Below are 17,700 nucleotides of genomic sequence, written 5' to 3'. Positions count from 1 at the left end.
GGCCCTTTGTGAGACGAGTCGCCGGGAGCGAGCGATCCGCTGCAGTGGCTTTTCTCCGATCCACAATTTCGCCGGCTCGCGCTACGTTTTCATGTAGATGTTGTAATTGGAATCGGCGAGTGGAGGGGGGGCGACTCTAGCTGTCAAAATCCGCCCGTTGTCTACATCTACAGTGTTCCGATTAGTCACCCGCTTTTCAACGGCGTCTTCCCTTCTGGACCACACTCTACGCCCTACTTCACGAAGTTTTACCTCATAAAGTAAGTCCGTTTAACGTTATATGCGGTGGGTCGAGGCGATTTTAACAAAAGAAATTATTCGGATAGACGATGGCATTTATTTATTGGTGGCTATCAACTGATAAAAAGCCTTTTCTTCTTTCTTTCTCCCGTCTCCACCCTGCCAATTCCACTCTGATCCATTGAGGATCATCAGTACAATAATAAAAATAAAAGGAGATAACGTCTCCTAAAGACGAACAAAGACTTTAAACTTTTTTCATTTTTTATTGCTACAAAGATATCGTCAGGTTAATCCCCTTAGGACATTTACTGTTCGAATAAACAAATTTATCTACCATATATACGATTTTTCTTGGGAAAAATATTCTGATGGATCTTTAAATTGATAAAAGCGTTGTCAACAGATTCCTTATTGCTGATAATGTTCCATTATAATGTTTACGATAATATTCAGAATTTTTCCATCAACAGCACCTTGAAAAATCAAGTCCTGGTTCCTTTAAGATGAGTGAACAGACTGAAAATACAGATGAAGATGACATGTAAACAAAAACAGTTGGAATCAGCCATCAGATCTAGACTTATGGATTTCTGAGGAAAGGTTAAAGCCCAAACCAGACCAGTTCAGTCAATTTGGTTGAAGCATACCAAAACAAAATATTCAGGGGTTTGTGAAGAGTCTACCAGACCAACCCAGCGAATATGAGCAGATCAAGTTTTTCCATACTTTAAAATGAGACGAAATGAGTGAACAGACTGAAAATACAGATGAAGATGGTATGTAAACAAAAACAGTTGGAATCAGGCATCAGATCTAGACTTATGGATTTCTGAGGAAAGGTTAAAGCCCAAACCAGATCAGTTCAGTCAATTTGGTTGAAGCATAGCAAAACAAAATATTCAGGGTTTTATTGAAGTGTCTGCCAGACCAACACAGCAAAGATGAGCAGATCAAGTTTTTCCATACGACGAAATGAGTGAACAGACTGAAAATATAGATGATGACATGTAAACAAAAACAGTTGGAATCAGCCATCAGATCTAGACTTATGGACTTCTGGGGGAAGTTTAACAGATACAAATATTTCTTGAACTCAAATATTAAAAAAGAAGGATACTCTCAAAATGTCATAACTATAGACTAGTTTTCTGAATTATTATTGCACTGTAGAAGTTTTAGTCTAGGAATAGACAGGAAAACACCACCAATTTAGTATGTTTTTATATAAGACAGCTTTAATGGTAATAACAGCCTTACAAGTGAAATGACCTTCCTATTAATTTCTAATTATATCATTACTGATCATCTTGATCTGCCTGTCCTCGGCATTTCACCATTTTCTGTGTGATTGTTTTCAAGTCTTTTTTTATAACGTCATGGGGGTGGGTTGTGTGCCAGCATTTTCTTTGTGTGTTGGTCCCTTTGGTGGATTGTCTTTTTTTTTTTAAATTTAATTTAATTTATTTTTTAAATTTAATTATCTTTTTTTGTGACCGTTGGTCCTTTTTCTGTTTTAATTGGTATCCAGTTTTGACTGTCTTTTGTTATGGCGTCTGACAGGCCAAGTTGTTCTGTACTGATCAAATTACAGGTTCATCACCACGCAGACCACAGGAATGGTCATAATATTGATTTTGGTTGTTTTTGATTACTTGTCATTTTTTCTTTGTGATCTCAGAGTCTCTTTCATGTTCTACTTTTGAAAAGTTTAAAAAAATACTGTGCACAGGACATTCATGTTTCTTTGTCGTTGTCTTCTGTGAAAATGACAACCACATAACACATTTTCTAAAATTGTGTTGGCACTTTAGAGAGCTTTTGTGGTGATAATTGCCCACAAGTAAAATAACAACCTTAAATAGATATTTTTGCCTGTCTGTCCTTGCTAGGTAGGTCTGTCAGACACGTTTCGGCATTTTTCCATCTTCAGGCAACAAAAATACACAGACCAAAACCATCAACAACAATTGAAATACATCTGTGCTTGCAATTTGAAAACCATTTGACAAATCTTTTGCCCAGCTCAATTACTTTTACTTGGAATAGTATTTTTTCGACTGATTTTTCGTAGTGCTACACTGAACTGAAATTTAAACAGTTAACATCATATTTTGAACTTGATTTGTCTTATTCATCAAAGAGATAGTTTTGGCTTGAGAAAATTTGATGGTGTATAACTTTGGGTAAAATACATCTTATACTCTTTTTATCATCATTTATAAACATGGCCTCCAATCTCCAATGGGAGGGGAAGGGTGTAAATTCCAGGGGTAACGGTGGGAATCAAACTGACGACTGCCGGGTCTATGAGCAAATAGTCTGACACACTAACAACTTGACTACCATGGTCCCAGTTTCTGTATTATAAAGTTGTAGTATATACTTACATTAGACTAAAAAATAATGTCTCTTTTGTTTTATCATAATTATTGGAACTTAATATTCCATTAGTTAATAACAAGTCCTATTTATTAATGAATTTTTAAAACTTGCTTTCAGGTTACAATGTCGTATCAGTGAATTCTCATGACGAACGGGCAAATTTCAATAGATCAACGGGCCAAGTTTTGATGTGAGTGCTTACAATTCAGTATAATTTTATTTAATTATACTTTTAATCTAAGGTCTTGGATGTGATGAAAAAGCAACTGCCTTCAGCGGGATTCGAACCCACGACCTTTGGGCTTAATACGCCGCTGCTCTCACCACTCGAGTTATAATGACTTCCTGAAATATCGTGGGTTCAAATCCCGCGCATGACACTTGTTTTTCATCCCAACCAAGGCCTTAGATTAAAAGTATAATTGAATAAAATAATTATTACGGTCAATTATGACTGCTAAATCATAAATGGATTAATTCAGGATAATTTTGTAATTGAAAAATACATTTTCATTGTTTTTCTTTTTTTTTAGAATTGGTTAATGGGTGGTTTGGCAATGAACTTCATGCAACGTCCTATACGTGGATGGCTTCATGACGATGAAGTTATTCGAAGCACGGGCGTCATTTATGTCGTTAGAGTAAGTGTTACTTAATTGCATAAAAATTAGTTGTTACTGCTTGCCAGCCGTCTTGTCTGTACCAATGTCTTGAGCCATATAGAGGCTGGGACTGTTTTTGCCTTTCTTATAGAGCTATTGGCAATTAAACGTTCAAAATATGTCCAATATGCCTGTTGGGTGGTAATGAAGGTCTTTAAGTATATAGCTACCTAGAAAAGGGATCATTTTTGCCTGACCCAGCTTGACACTGACTTTCAGGTCATTGTGAATGAGTCTTGCAACTGCCAGAATGGAATCTCAAAAACTTGGGAGCATATTCTTACTGTATGCAAAGTTTTTGACAATGTGCAGTTCAAAATCATAAGGAAAGTAAAGTAGGTTTGGCAGGTAAAAGAGGCCGCTGTTCTGTGACCATTTGAGGACACAATGAATTTTAGATGAGTTGTAGTTTAGCTCCATAGTGATACTATAAATGTTGTGTAATAATTTGTAACTTGTCAATTAACACAGAACATTGAAACTGTAAAATCAAATATGTAAATAGATTATGCTAAATACGTGTAATCATTGTGGTAGCAGGTAGAAATAAATTTCCTAGCCATAGGGACCCCAACTATGGTTAGGAAAAGTAAACTACCTATACTAAGCTAACCTGTCCCTAACTCTACCTAATCTAACTATACCTAACCTAGCCTATCCCTAACTACCTAACATAACATAACCTGTCCCTGAGTCTACCTAATCTAACCATCTGTAACCAAACCATCCCTAACCCTACTTAATTTATCCATTCCTAACCTAACCTAACCCATCCCTATCTACCTAACATATTGTAACTTGTCCCTAAGTCTACCTAAACTAACCATACCTAACCTAGCCCATCCCTAACTACCTCACATAATGTAACTTGTCCTTAAGTCTACCTAATCTAACAATCCTTAACCCTACTTAATATAACCAACCATTCCTATTCTAACCTAACCTAACCCTTCCCTTTCTACCTAACATAATGTAACCCCGTTTCTAACTCTACCTAATCTATTCATATCTTACATAACCATCTCTAACCCTACTTAATCTAATCATTCCTAATGTAACCTAACCCAACCCTAACTCAACCTAACCTAACTCGACCCAAGCACTATCTAATTCAACCTGATCTAATCCCAAGCTGTACATAATCTTACTTATCCTTAACTCTACATAACCTAACCATATCTAACCTAACTCATCCCTAACTACCTAACCTAGCCATTCCTCACCTAATCTATCCCATCTCTTACCCACACTTAATCTAACCATTCTTAATCTGCCCTTAACTCTACCTAACCTATCCCATCCTTAACCCTATTATAACCATTCCCAACCTAACCTAACCCATCCCTAATACTACTTAGCCTAAACTATCCATAACTCTACCTAACCTAACCCAACCATTCCTCACTTAACAACCCAGCCCCTGTGCACGCCTTGGTAAAGCCAAATCTACGACTTGAAAATGGTCTTACAAAATATTGTATCCAGGCCAAAAGCACATCCACATTAAACAAAGGTAATATGATAAGGAAGTGAAATTTGTCTTTTGTTTCAGTATATCGGATGCATGGAAATTCTAGCATCGATGAAACTTTTGGACTATGATACTCGCTTCTTGGTCGCTAAGTATGTGTAAACTAGTTGGTGACTTGCTCTTATATATTTAATATAATTAAACAAGAAGGCTGATGTAAATAAATAGATTTTATTATATTGATTTTCTTAATTATGGGGTAAGAAAAACAAAGTTTCAGTGAATGAAATGAAATTTAGCAAATCTAAACTTTATTTTGCTAAATAGAAGTTAATTCTTCTTATAAAATTATACAGGGTGATTTCTTAATAGCTTGAAGATTCTAAGATATTAAAATTAATTAAAAATGTAATAAAAATATTATTTGATTTAAACACTTTCGACAATTAATATTTTGTTTCAACATTTTTAGGGAGTGTATTTACAGGGTTTGTGAGGCAGCAGGTTTAAAAGCTCCTGATAGGCGGCGGAAGGTTAACATATTTATTAGAGTTCATCTGCAAGAATTTTTATCAATAAAGTGTGCATTGTCATTTCAGGTTGAGAAACGAGTTGCAAGATCTCTTGGAACTAGAGTTAAGTCTGATCATGTCGGATTTAACGTAATTCTTAATATTTCGTCAAAAAATATTAGTCTAAAAACTGTTGAAGGGAACAATCAAGTTTGTGTTCATGACATGCCCAAGATATCGTTCGCCTCTGGAGGAGATGCAGTAATATTCGTTTCACTTTTTAATTTTACCAAAGTATGTGTCTAATTCTCTACCTATGTGCAGGAAACGTTGGACTTTGTTGCTTATGTTGCAAAAGATGACACTGAATACAGAGCTTGTTATGTTCTCGAATGTGGTAGAGGTTTAGCCCAAGAAGTTATAACGACAATAGGGCAAGCATTCAATTTAAGGTTTAAAGATTACCTTACAGGTCCAGACATTCGTAGGTAAGCCCACTTTGACAGGACGGCTTTATAATAAGATATGAAAAAAAATGACTGGTATTTTGTTTAGTACGTCATCAAGGGCGAATCGATGCCAGGATGCAGATAGGGAATATTACAATGATCTTCCTGGGAAAGTTCCACCTGATGTTGCCCCCCTAAAAGAATCAATTCCACCTCCAGTTCCACCACTCCCAAAAACCAATCAATCGTTTACAAAAAACAGTATGTCTTCGCAAAGGGGTATGTCTTCGTTACTGCTGTGTATAGGTTTCTGCTTTTTTTTTTATAGATTGATTATAATCTAATCCACTAAGATTACATTTTTATATTTTAAACTGTATTTAAGTAGATGTTAATGCAAAAGTAAAATTCACTTATTGTTAATTAATTCATACTTCAACTTTGTAAATCTTGGCAATGGAAAATATAAAAATTATATTTTTCATTGTATGGTTTTGTTTAAATTTAATAATCATTTGATTAATAAACCAGAACTACCTATTTCTATGGTTTAGATTTGTGGATGTGTCTGCCTCTCTGTGTGCGTGTGTGTGCTTCTTCCGTTCCATTCTCACACAATCTCTCTTTCTCCATTACAATCCATTCACTATCACATTCTCTCTTTCTCATTCACTATCACTCTTTTTTGGTATCACTCTCTCTTTCTTTCAGTATGACGCCCTTTTCACTATCACTCTTTCAACTCAACTCTCTCTTTCCCCTTCTCTTCCACTATTTCTTTCTTTATCTCTCTCTCTCTCTTTCTTTCTCCCTCTCCCTCTCTCTCACACACTCATTTTTTCTTTTATTATAAAGATTTTTAATTTAGTGTTTTATTAATTCATTATCATTGATTTTAAATTCATGTAGTTAAACTAAAATGTCTAAAAAATTTAAATGACCATAAATTGTATTACAAATGACAAATATGCATATAGTTTTGTGTAAAATTATGTAGCATAACATTTTTTTTTTCCAGAGCGTCTTCCCTCAACTAATTTAATAGATCTAAATAGTGAATTACCACCACCACTTTTTAATCATCACTATGTCAATGATGTTATTTTTAATCCTCGCCCAGCTCCGAGGGATGTCTTCGATATGCGTAAGTAATTCATTCTTCCGTTCCATATTTACGGAACAAATCACTAATTAATTTTTCCGTTTTGTTTTGATTGTAGAACCTTTTGAAAGCAGCTTATCAAACGATGTTCTTCAATTACAAAATGAAGAGTGGTTTCATGGTGTGATCGATAGAGCACAGGCTGAATCAATGCTCAAACAGGTAAATTAACCTATTCTAATTAGCGGGATAATGGAATTATGGAATTTTTATTTGTCTGCTCGTTTTTTTTTATGATGAGGAAATATAGTTAGTGCTTGTTTTATGTTCACCAAGCACTGCAGCCTTCTGGTTTATTTTATTTTTCTTAGATCCTTAGTTCAGTGCAATTGACTGGATCTCTTAGGAAGCACTGGGTCATTGCCACTGGGTTTTCTTTATATCTCAGGTTATGTCTCATTTGAGCAGTTGCTTCTTCATTTGAAGATAATACTGTTGGTTATCTCTTCATTGCATACAAATTGGGTCATCATTGAATTAACCCATGTTAGATGTTTTTTCAGATGTAAGTTGTCATAACCTCTATGTTTAGCCCTCTCTAACTGTAGAGTTGGCTAGTTCTGGTGAGGGTTCTTTTATCATATATTTATTGGGTTTGGCACCTTTGGCTATGTTGTCTGTTTTTTCTTTACACAAAATCTTTTCTGTCCTGGTACCCGAGATACCATCAGGTTGTTGCGTTTCCCCAGGTTTTGGAGATTGTAGATGAATTCTGCACGATGGTTCACAGTTTAGGTATTCATGAAAATCAGTTGAGAGAGTGATAGGTTTTTTCCCATGAGCACGTAAAACACCATGTTCTTTGCCCAAAAATTGCTAATAACTCGAAAAAGGCTGAGAAATCGGGCAAAATAGAAGGTGATCAATTGATAGCTGATTAAAATTTCCTGTCGATTGCTATAGGACGATTTCCTGGCTCCACAGCTCAATTTGGAGTTTTTGTAAAAAGTGAAAAAATTAACATGTTCCCAAATTTTTGATTTTACTGATGAATGACTGAAGCTAGGAAACCATTTAAAAAGCTATCTTGTTCTGCGTAAAATTATCTAAAAAATTAGACCTAGTGCAAATCTGTGACTTGACTTGACAACCAGGTGGTCAGTTTTTTATTATTATTTTTTTTATGGACAGTGTATAATTAAAACGTTCAATATATAGTTTGTCTTATAATCAATTTTATAGAGCAAATATTCAATTATGTTCTTAACAAAATATCTATTGGTTTTTAATTTTTAATGATGCTTGATGTTTTAATAGGATGGAGATTTTCTTGTGAGAGAGTCCAGCACTACGACTGGGCAATATATTCTCACAGGACTTCAGGGAGGAACGAAAAAACACCTTCTCTTAATTGACCCTGAAGGGATGGTATGAAAACTTTTCATTTACTAGTTCAGACCTTATAACCTGAATCTGGTCGTTTTCGAACCTCTCGCCTACCCTTGCGAGTTCTGGTCTGTCTGTTTCAACATTAGACAACTGAAGATATCGAAATACAACAGACCAAGCCTGTGAGGATAGCAGACTAGTTTGGAAATGAACAGTAAATTTTATTATTTAACATGTAAAACACCAGCGGTCTCGAGTGAACCCTTACCCTCCTGTGTGGCTTTCTTGTAAATAATTTTTTTCTCTTTTATAACTGTATAATTAATTTTTGCCACTAAGTAATCAAAATGAAATACTCATTACTTAAGGTAAGGTATTAATTGAAAAAAAAAAAAAAAAAATCAACAATGAAATATCTTTAGTTTTACGTATAAAATGATCACTCAAGAGAACTGAAACATATTAGAAAAAAAAATATTTTCAACGTATATAAAAAAATAATAATAAAATAAATAAAATAAAAAATAAATCCCTTCCTTTTTGCTAGGTGAACCATTTGGCGCCAGGGAAGGAGCATTTAAAAAGCCAGCCCCTCACGCCATAGTGGTCCCAGTTTTTTGATAAATTGGTACATTTGTAGCTGAGCAAACAAATCCTTAAAATCCTTATCCCACAAAACAATTAATTAATTAATTTAAAAAAAAATTGCTATGATCAATGTGTTCAGTTCAGTCAGCCTTACATTTTGTAGTTGTGTGTATCACGTAATATACAAAGTTTTTGTTTGTTTTTAGGTAAGGACAAAAGACCGTATGTTTGAAAATGTTAGCGACCTGATTAATTACCATTGTAACAACCAGTTGCCAATAATATCAGCAGAGAGTGCACTTGTGCTTCGGAACCCAATACCGAGACCTAACCTTTAGTATTCTAATTTTTTCTATTTATAACGTACATTTAAACGTTTTTTGAATGACGAATCTTCACAATTCAAGTTCTTTCCTGAGTAAGATTAATTTTGTTTCACATACTTTTACAAAAAAAACAAAAAACAAAAAAAAACAGTTCCTATATTTCTTTGTTAAAATCTGCATGATTTTTTTTGTGACCAATTTGTTGTGGAAGATTTAAAAAAAATATTAGGTTAGATAAATGAACAGCTTTAATAAAAAATCCCATTTTATTTCTTAAATAGCAAATAGAAATTTTGTCATCACAAATGGAGCGGAGATTCTTATCGATACTTCCTCCCCATCCCTATTTTCTCTAAACAATTTAATTTTTATAAACACATAGTGCACAATTTTTACTTACAGAGAAGTATTTATTAAAAAAACGTTCTTTGTAGTAAAGGATTGTAAATAAAATATTTACCGAATGTAGAATACTAGATTTGTGAGTTGTACATGACATTTCAAGTTAAAAGTGATTTTCTGTAATAAAATTAACCAGTTCCAACCTACTGTTCTTGACACTTTTTTGTTTTATAACCGAAACGTTAGGTGACTACTGGGATGGAACAAGTTTTAACAAATAATTCTTCATGAACTTATTGTCCGCACACAATTTTGCAATAAGAGGCAATACATTATTTTACTCTTACTCAACTATTTTACTGGATTATAAAATTACTCTCATTGGTTAGTGAGTTAATGATCTGTAAAACTAGATTTAATATTATCAAGGATCAACCCAGAATAAAACCAGCAAGAGAAAGACTAACATATTAAGGGTAGAACTGTGAAATAGTATAGCTTGACTCATATTTTTAGTTAATTTGGTAATAAAATATTTTAAACTTTTGTGTACAAAAGCAAAAGTTACCTTTCGTCTCCTATTACAATGTACTGTTTTATTCTGGATTAATATAATGTATTGTCCTCAAATGTTTATTGAACTAAGTTTTGTTTTCTTTTGTAAAATGAAAAACATGAAAACCTCTGTAAGTTATAGATTTAACATGCGAACTATTTTTAATATTTTAACATGTGTTTTATTTAAATTATTTAGAAACGAAAACTCATTTGGCTGTAATTATTGTATTTCTTGTATATGGACAGTTTGTTTAAATTTTATGTTATTAACTCATTTGCATCATGATTCGAAATATGCAACCAATTTAAAATGACTGCATCACCAATCATGCTTTTTAAAGAAATCTTACAAATGTTTTATTCTCTCTATTGTTTTATCTTTAATAATTTTATATATCATGCTTTTATACTAATTTCATTACATAATTTAAATATTATTTTGATTTCATCCAGATTATATCTGGCTCTATGTGTTAATTTTTAAAATTTTAACTAATCAAAAGTCATGCAAAGACTTCTTGACACATCTTTTGTACTTGGCTTATGCTTTATTGTAAGACAAAAGAAATATATATTTTTATGCTTGAGTCCAAAACAGACAGGTTTTTAAATATTCAATGTTTATTTAGTTTTTATTTATAACAATAAATAATATTCTTGTTATTCCTCTTTCTGAATGCAGATGGGTTAATTATCCTCTTTTTTAGTTCTTTTTAAAGCTATAAATTAAGGTTGTGTTACACAAAAGAAGATTTAAATCAGCAATAATGTTAATTAATGCAGAAGTGCTAAAAATCAATAAATGTTGGGGGTATTTAATATTTTGAATGTGTTAAATGTATTTTCTTAATCTGAAATTATCGTTGCCAACAAACCGTAATTATAGCTAAGTTATTATCTGTTCTTGTAAATTTATATACAAACTGATTTGGTAAAAAAATAATGGCTGTTGAATTAGGCATGAAAACGTATATTTAAAGAAGAAGAAACAAAAAAAAAAGATACTTTAGTAAAGATTTGTTACAGAGAAAAGGACCATCTTTTCTTTTGAATAATAATAATTGCTTTATTATTCTAAGTGACTTTCGTATAATAATAATAAAAATATTTTTAAGCTCATTTGTATATTTGTAAGTAATTATATTTTCTCAAAAAAATTATGTATTTATAATTAAAAAAAAATCTTGTATATTTAAGAGTATAAATAAATATAGTTCTTAAAAAGGTTTTTATTTTATTAGCTGGGTAGTGTGAACGAGATCTACCAACTGTCCATTCTGCATTACAATTGACACCAATACATAATTTTTAATTTTGTAAGTTTTTACACATTTAACTTGAGCTTGACAAAGGAATGGAGTATTTTTCTTTTTTCAAATTTGCCTTAAACCTGATAACTGATAATGTTAAAAATCGTATATTGAGGTAGGGTTAAGGACGGCTTATGTTATATATCTATGATTTAATTTCTATGAACGGAGAAAATATTAGTGCGAGTTTTTTCTTTAATTATACAGAAAGTTTGAATTTAATGGCATCTGAAGAAAGTAAATGCCACTGAGGATTCCATAGCTGAGTAGAAGTCAGTTACAATGATTTTTGACACCTTTTGAGAAAAAAAAAATTATGTAATATTTATTTTTAGTAAAAGTCGCTTTTAACACATCAAAGCTTTTAAACTTTATAGAAAAACAGAATCTGAGCAAGCGTGTATTTTAGCTTAACCAGTCCCTAAACCTAACCTAACCTAACACTATAATAAATTTAACCTAGCCCTAGCCTTAGAATAAAATTAACTTAACCCTCAGATTATTGTAAACTAACCTAACCCAACTCAAATGCACTCCCCGGAACACAAAAATTGTGTATCAAGCCCCAAAACATTTTTTATTGTCTTTTTTTGTTTTGCTGGTAGATGATTGGATATCTCGAAATTTCCACTATGTAAAACCATATGATAAATTGTTTTAATTTTTAGATTTGTAAGTTCATTTGTATTACATTATGAAAGAGACATATGTGGCATGCAGTAAATAAAATTATGCACTACCTCTAGAGATGAAATAGTTGATAAACTTATTGGGTGTTTTATTGATTTTGCTTCAGTTTTAATATTTAATGTTGTTTTAGCAATTTAATTGTTGAAATCTTAATTTATTTAACATAGACTTATCTTAGGTACAACCCATAAATTATAAATATTTAGCCCCTAACTTCTAACCTGACTTAACCCCCTAACACCAAAATAAAATAAACCAAACCTAAATCTACTCATAAAATAACACTGGCCTAACTCGAAGATTATCTTAAACTAATCCCACCCTGCTAGGTCTAGATTTGAAATCTTTGAAGGGGAGGACATCACCAAATCACTCCCTGAGATAAAATGGTCCAAAATCTTGGGGTTTGTGAACAAGTCCAAGAGTTATGCAGGACATGCGAGCCGACCAAGTCCCAGACCTTTTAGGGATGGGGTACGATGGTCTACCCAGGCATTTAACCCCTTGGGGTCTATAATCCCACCCTTACCCACTTCCCAGTAACACAGTACATAGTCATAGTGAAATTTTAATTTTGTTTCCATACGTTAAATTCAGTACCTATAAATTATAAAGATTTAGTCCCTAATGCTAACCTAACCTAGCCATAAAATAATACTGGCTGAACGCTAAGATTATCCTAAACTTAAATCTAACCCATACACACTCCTGGGTAAGGTGAAGCACAGTTAAAAAAAATTTTCTAAATGCCCAAAAACATTTTTATAGTCATATTGGTTTTTGGCTGGTTAGATGATGGAATCTTGCCTAAAATTTCCACCTTTATAAAACCACTTGATAATCTGTTTTAATTTTGAGATTTTAGTCCCTAACCCTAAAATAAACTAAACCAAAACCTAGCCATAAAATAACACTTACTTAACCCTATGATTATTCCAAACTAACCCTAACCTAACCTAACCCGACCCATTCACACGCTTTGGTAATGAGAAAAATAGCCTCATAAAAAAATTGTATGTCGAGGTCAATTGTCATGCCATTTATTTTCTTATCAGATGATGTTTTGATCTAAATGAATTTTTCGCTTCCTTACGTTTAAAAAATAATGAATGGTTGCCAATGTTTGTACATGTATATATAAATAAAGTATATAAATTTTCTTAAATTGATTGATGTGTTAGTGGAAATTTTTAAATTGTATCACTTGTAAAATTGATCGGTTGATATTAAGATTTAGTAGATCAGAGGAGAGAGAGAAAAAAAAATTCCTTGTGTCTAATATTAATGTTGATGCATTGGCTGTGTTATTATATGTGTGTACTTGAATAACTTGAAAGGTAAACAGAATTGAATCCAAATGGAACTTTGCTTTAAACTTCTTTATAATAAAAAAGAAATCGGTTGGCCAGGATACGAAGTCGTCTTCTTTATGCCAATACTCGACCAATATTCACACACTGATATTAACATCACAAAAAAGAAGAAAAAAAAAAACTACCATAAATTATTTAGTTTAGGTTTTCCAGTATTTTTTGTTGAACTGTATGCATAGTTAATACTTCATTAAAAGAAATAATAACCATTAATACAATAATTAAAATAGAGTTTTCAGCGAGAAACTCAACCACAAAAAATCTGTTGTGAAAGAGCAATTATCATTGAAATGTCAATAAATGACATTATGTGCTCTCACGAATCAGCAAAGGAAATAAAAAAATTTGGGGTACTAAAATAATTTATTAACACGTTATTACACTTTGGTATTGTACTAATTTTATTGTTTAAAAAAGACAGTAAAGAAGACACAAGATGACAATTATAATGATATACCATTGAGTATTTACATAATTATTTTGTCTTTACTGTCAGGTGTTATAATACACAATATGAATACAGTATTCACAAATTATCCATGAGCATTATATTTACAATTAAAGAATAGTTAGGAACTATAGAAATGATTTACAACATAATGAGTTGGTAATACAAAGTATAAAATATTACATTAAACCTTTTGGTATAGTTTGCAATAACAAATCTCTATTTTTAATAAAAGGGGGGATATTTTTATTAAGTTAAGTCTTACTTAAGCAAAACAGACAAAATTAAGCATTTTTCATTTTTGTGTGTCAAAGTTTAAATATCTAATTCAAAAAATATTAGTAACTTATTTAACATTTAATTAATTAGTAACGTTAAAATATCCATATAAATAATTTATATAAACATAAACTGTTTCAAGACTGTACATGGATGTACAGATTTATTAGACATTTTTATTTTGTAAAATTGCTCAGGATGATTTCAGACATCACAATTATTTTAAATGAAGTCATTAAGTATATAAACATACTCAAGGGTGTGAAAAAAAGTTGATTGTTTTTGAGCTAAGTTGTACGTATTTTCAAAAAGTTAAAACATTTTTGTATTTAAATAGCCTGATCATGTAAAAATTGCACACTCATTTATTTACAACCAACTAAGGTAAGCAATATAATTTAGGCCCACACATTATACAGTTTATAGTCTTTCTCGTAACTATACAATGATCATTTCAATACATTGATTATATTTTTATACATTATGATTTAATTTAATTAACCTGATTACTGTTTTTTGTTTTTTCATTCAAGCAATACTGTTTGCAAATACCCTTCCAATAATCTAGAATTGAGCTCTGAAACAATCATATCTAGCAAATAATTATAAATAACTAATAATTAACAAATAGATAATTACAAAATTATATATTTCAATGAGATCAAATGGGGGAGGGGGCAAAAACAATGGAGAACATTAAAAGGGGCTGGAGACTACATTTAACAAATTCGATTGGGTATGATACAAACAATATTAAAACTTTTATTATTAAGGATAAATTACTTCAATTAATCTAAAATACTGGCAAAGAACAAACAAAAAATAAATAAATAAACCTTTTCATATTATCGATTTTATATAAATGTCATGTACTCGAATCAATTTTATATAAAACCTATACATTCTATTATAACTAGTCATACAATATTTTTTTACACTTAATTGATGTTTCGAACTATTTACAAAACAAAACAAAAATACAACTGGGCAGAAAAAGTCATTGTCATGTATATTATTTTCCCAAGAAAAAAAAAATAATAAAAAAAATAAAAAATAAGTATGTCAATTGTGGTCCAGAAAAAGTGATATGTGTATAGATCTTTGTGGCAAGTTTGGAATATTTAACATACATTTTTAACTTGCTGTAAAATAAAAATAATAATGCCAATTATGAAACAGAAAAAGAAAATTAGATCATGATTCAAGGGGTAGATTTGGTTAATAATTATTTTCATAACAGTTACACTAATTGAAAAGATTGTCATAGTTTTACAAAGGTATGAGCGTAAAATTATAACTGTAGAATCTTTAAAAAAAAATTGTTTTAAGAACGACTAAAATAATTTGTATTTAAATAGATTATCTTTGCAAAGTTAACAAAATGGTATACAATATTGAAGAAATTCGATTAATTTACTTACTAGCCTAACAAAATAATTTTTATTTACAAATTTTACGATTTATTTAGTTTTTTTAATACAAAAACTTTATTGTAAATTTGAATATCAATATGTTTCGTACTTTTACAAAGTTTTTTCAATCACAAGTTTTAGTGAAAGGCACAAAATAATAATGTGATTAAAGCTGTTTAAAAAAATTATACTTAATTTTAGAATATTTTTTGGTACTAGATGATCCAATACTGTCTATGAGTACTAAATGTTTGCTTCTTAAAAAGTTTATTAAAGCTCATCTTAATGAAAGCCAGCAAAGCGTTAAAAAAAAAAAAAAAATATTTATTATCTAATATGATCCAAAAGGCTTATCAAGAAATTTACACAATTATGAATTTTCGGTAATGCGAAAAAGGAAAAGAGTAGAAAATAAAGATACAATTGTAATATCAATGCACAACTGCTATGATTCATTGCTTCGAAACACTATAAATTTAAACATATAAAAGAATATATTATTTTTCGTTCTTTGTAATAAATCGCAACTTACAAGTATGGAATAGAAATGTGATGTAAATTATATAATTTTTTTCTTCTTACAAATATGGCAGTCATTAGCTTTAGTAAAATGAGTGTCCAAAGTATTGTGACAATAATTTATAGCGAATAGTTTTAATATTAAATTATTGTTTTTAGGACACCTTTTTTATTTAATCTTTGTTAAATATTAAACAAAATTGTAAACTGACTGTTAAGAAAGTGAATATTTTGTTTGTTGACAATCAGCTCGAAAATAACAAACGGAAATTACTTTGTACAAATATATTTTGCATTTTAGATATATATCTTTTTACATAGTTTTTTCTATGTAATTTAAAAAACAAATATTTTATGCTTATCATGGGCCTAAGGAAAAGATTGTTTATGCATGTTGTATGGTTTTTGGGTACATTATAAGATCTTATTGTTTTTCAGTTTGTTTTTAACTTAATTTTAATAGAACATTGTCTCATTACTTACTTTAATACAACAAATTTGTACATTATATTTACATTATTTACAACAAACGTACTGGATTTAAAATAATAATTAAAACGATAAATCTCCTTAAACTTACAATTTAAAGTGAATTTAGATATTATATTAAGGAACTGTAATAAGAAATTATTTTATATACAAATTACCCTTTTTTGACAACATTATCATCTAGTTGTGATGCCTTCATTATTTCTCTTTTTTTTCAGTCTACAAAAATATTTTTTTAAGTGATCAAGATGTGTTTCCAATATCTAATTTTACCTAGGAATCAATAAGCTTCTACGCTTAGGCAAAATAATATTTACATTCACATTCATGTACAAAACAGAAAAAATATTGCAGTTACCATAATGATTTTGACAGAATCAAGTTAAGGTAATAAAGTACAAGGACAAACTTTAACTAATGTTCACTATAAACACACAAAAACAAAGAAAAAACATGAAAAACAAGAAGATTCAAAATGTGATGGTTTCAGATAGTATCAAAAACATACATACAAAACTACTTGTATGCATTTAATGTACATTATTATAATCAAGGAAAAAATAGGCAAAACTTGCATAAAAAATATATAAAATAATACTTTAAAAAAATGTGTTCTTTATAATTACTGAACATCCCGAATTTCCTTTTGTCAACATTTAGTCGTCTTGACAACATGTTGTGGAACGTAACCGTTAGGTGTAGTACTACCATTACTCATTTTACTGCTTGTACTAGAGTGTGGTTCTTTATAGTCTTCTTCGTCGCTCAAAGAAAAGTCTTCTATTTCCCTTGAAATGCTTAAAGGCGTGTCTTCCGTGCTGACGGCAGCACGGAGATCAACGCCTTCTTCGCTGTGATAAAAAGAAACATTTTGGAAATCCGGATCGACATCGTCTTGAAGGAGTGTCACTAACTCTAGAAAACTAGGCCTTGAAGAAGGTTTATGGCGCCAACACAATTTCATCACTTGGAACAATTTGTCTGGACACCTTTCTGGCCTTTCCATAATTCCACCTTCGATTACGTATCTCAAAACCTGATCGTTCGAGAGACCCTATAAAATGAATAATTTTAAGTTTTGTCCAAAATCTCATAAAATAAAATATATGAATATAGTGGTTTTTCATTTCTGTTTTCTTGTATTTCAATTCCAATT

At 30.9% G+C, this 17,700-nt stretch overlaps 2 protein-coding genes across 6 annotated transcripts in view; one reads left to right on the top strand and one right to left on the bottom strand.

The window, feature by feature from the left end:
• Window positions 1–104: 104 nt before the first annotated feature.
• LOC106670456 (SHC-transforming protein 1) lies at window positions 105–11,024 on the top strand. 2 transcript variants are annotated; one of them, XM_014400820.2, is made up of 12 exons: window positions 105–260; window positions 2,743–2,815; window positions 3,159–3,266; window positions 4,840–4,910; window positions 5,231–5,291; window positions 5,358–5,531; window positions 5,595–5,758; window positions 5,826–6,025; window positions 6,738–6,863; window positions 6,940–7,043; window positions 8,139–8,249; window positions 9,005–11,024. In XM_014400820.2, the coding sequence occupies exons 3-12, from the start codon at window positions 3,168–3,170 to the stop codon at window positions 9,134–9,136; spliced, it is 1,242 nt and encodes a 413-aa protein (XP_014256306.1). In that variant the 5' UTR covers window positions 105–260; window positions 2,743–2,815; window positions 3,159–3,167; the 3' UTR covers window positions 9,137–11,024. The 2 variants fall into 2 exon arrangements, with proteins under 2 accessions (XP_014256306.1, XP_014256307.1); XM_014400821.2 differs by having other exon boundaries at window positions 111–260; window positions 5,826–5,998.
• Window positions 11,025–14,595: 3,571 nt separating this feature from the next.
• Window positions 14,596–17,700, bottom strand: part of LOC106670467 (insulin-like receptor) — a 113,644-nt gene continuing 110,539 nt past the window's right edge. For all 4 annotated transcript variants that reach the window (XM_014400850.2, XM_024230417.1, XM_014400851.2 and 1 more), the window contains one exon: window positions 14,596–17,598. In XM_014400850.2, the coding sequence (XP_014256336.1) occupies window positions 17,194–17,598 (405 nt within the window). In that variant the 3' untranslated portion in view covers window positions 14,596–17,193. The remainder of the gene's footprint in view (window positions 17,599–17,700) is intronic.

Source organism: Cimex lectularius, unplaced genomic scaffold (assembly GCF_000648675.2).
Source record: "Cimex lectularius strain Harlan isolate CLEC.00 unplaced genomic scaffold, Clec_2.1 scaffold31, whole genome shotgun sequence".
NCBI classification, from domain to species: Eukaryota; Metazoa; Arthropoda; class Insecta; order Hemiptera; family Cimicidae; genus Cimex; species Cimex lectularius.
This window is presented reverse-complemented; position numbering and strand designations above follow the sequence as displayed.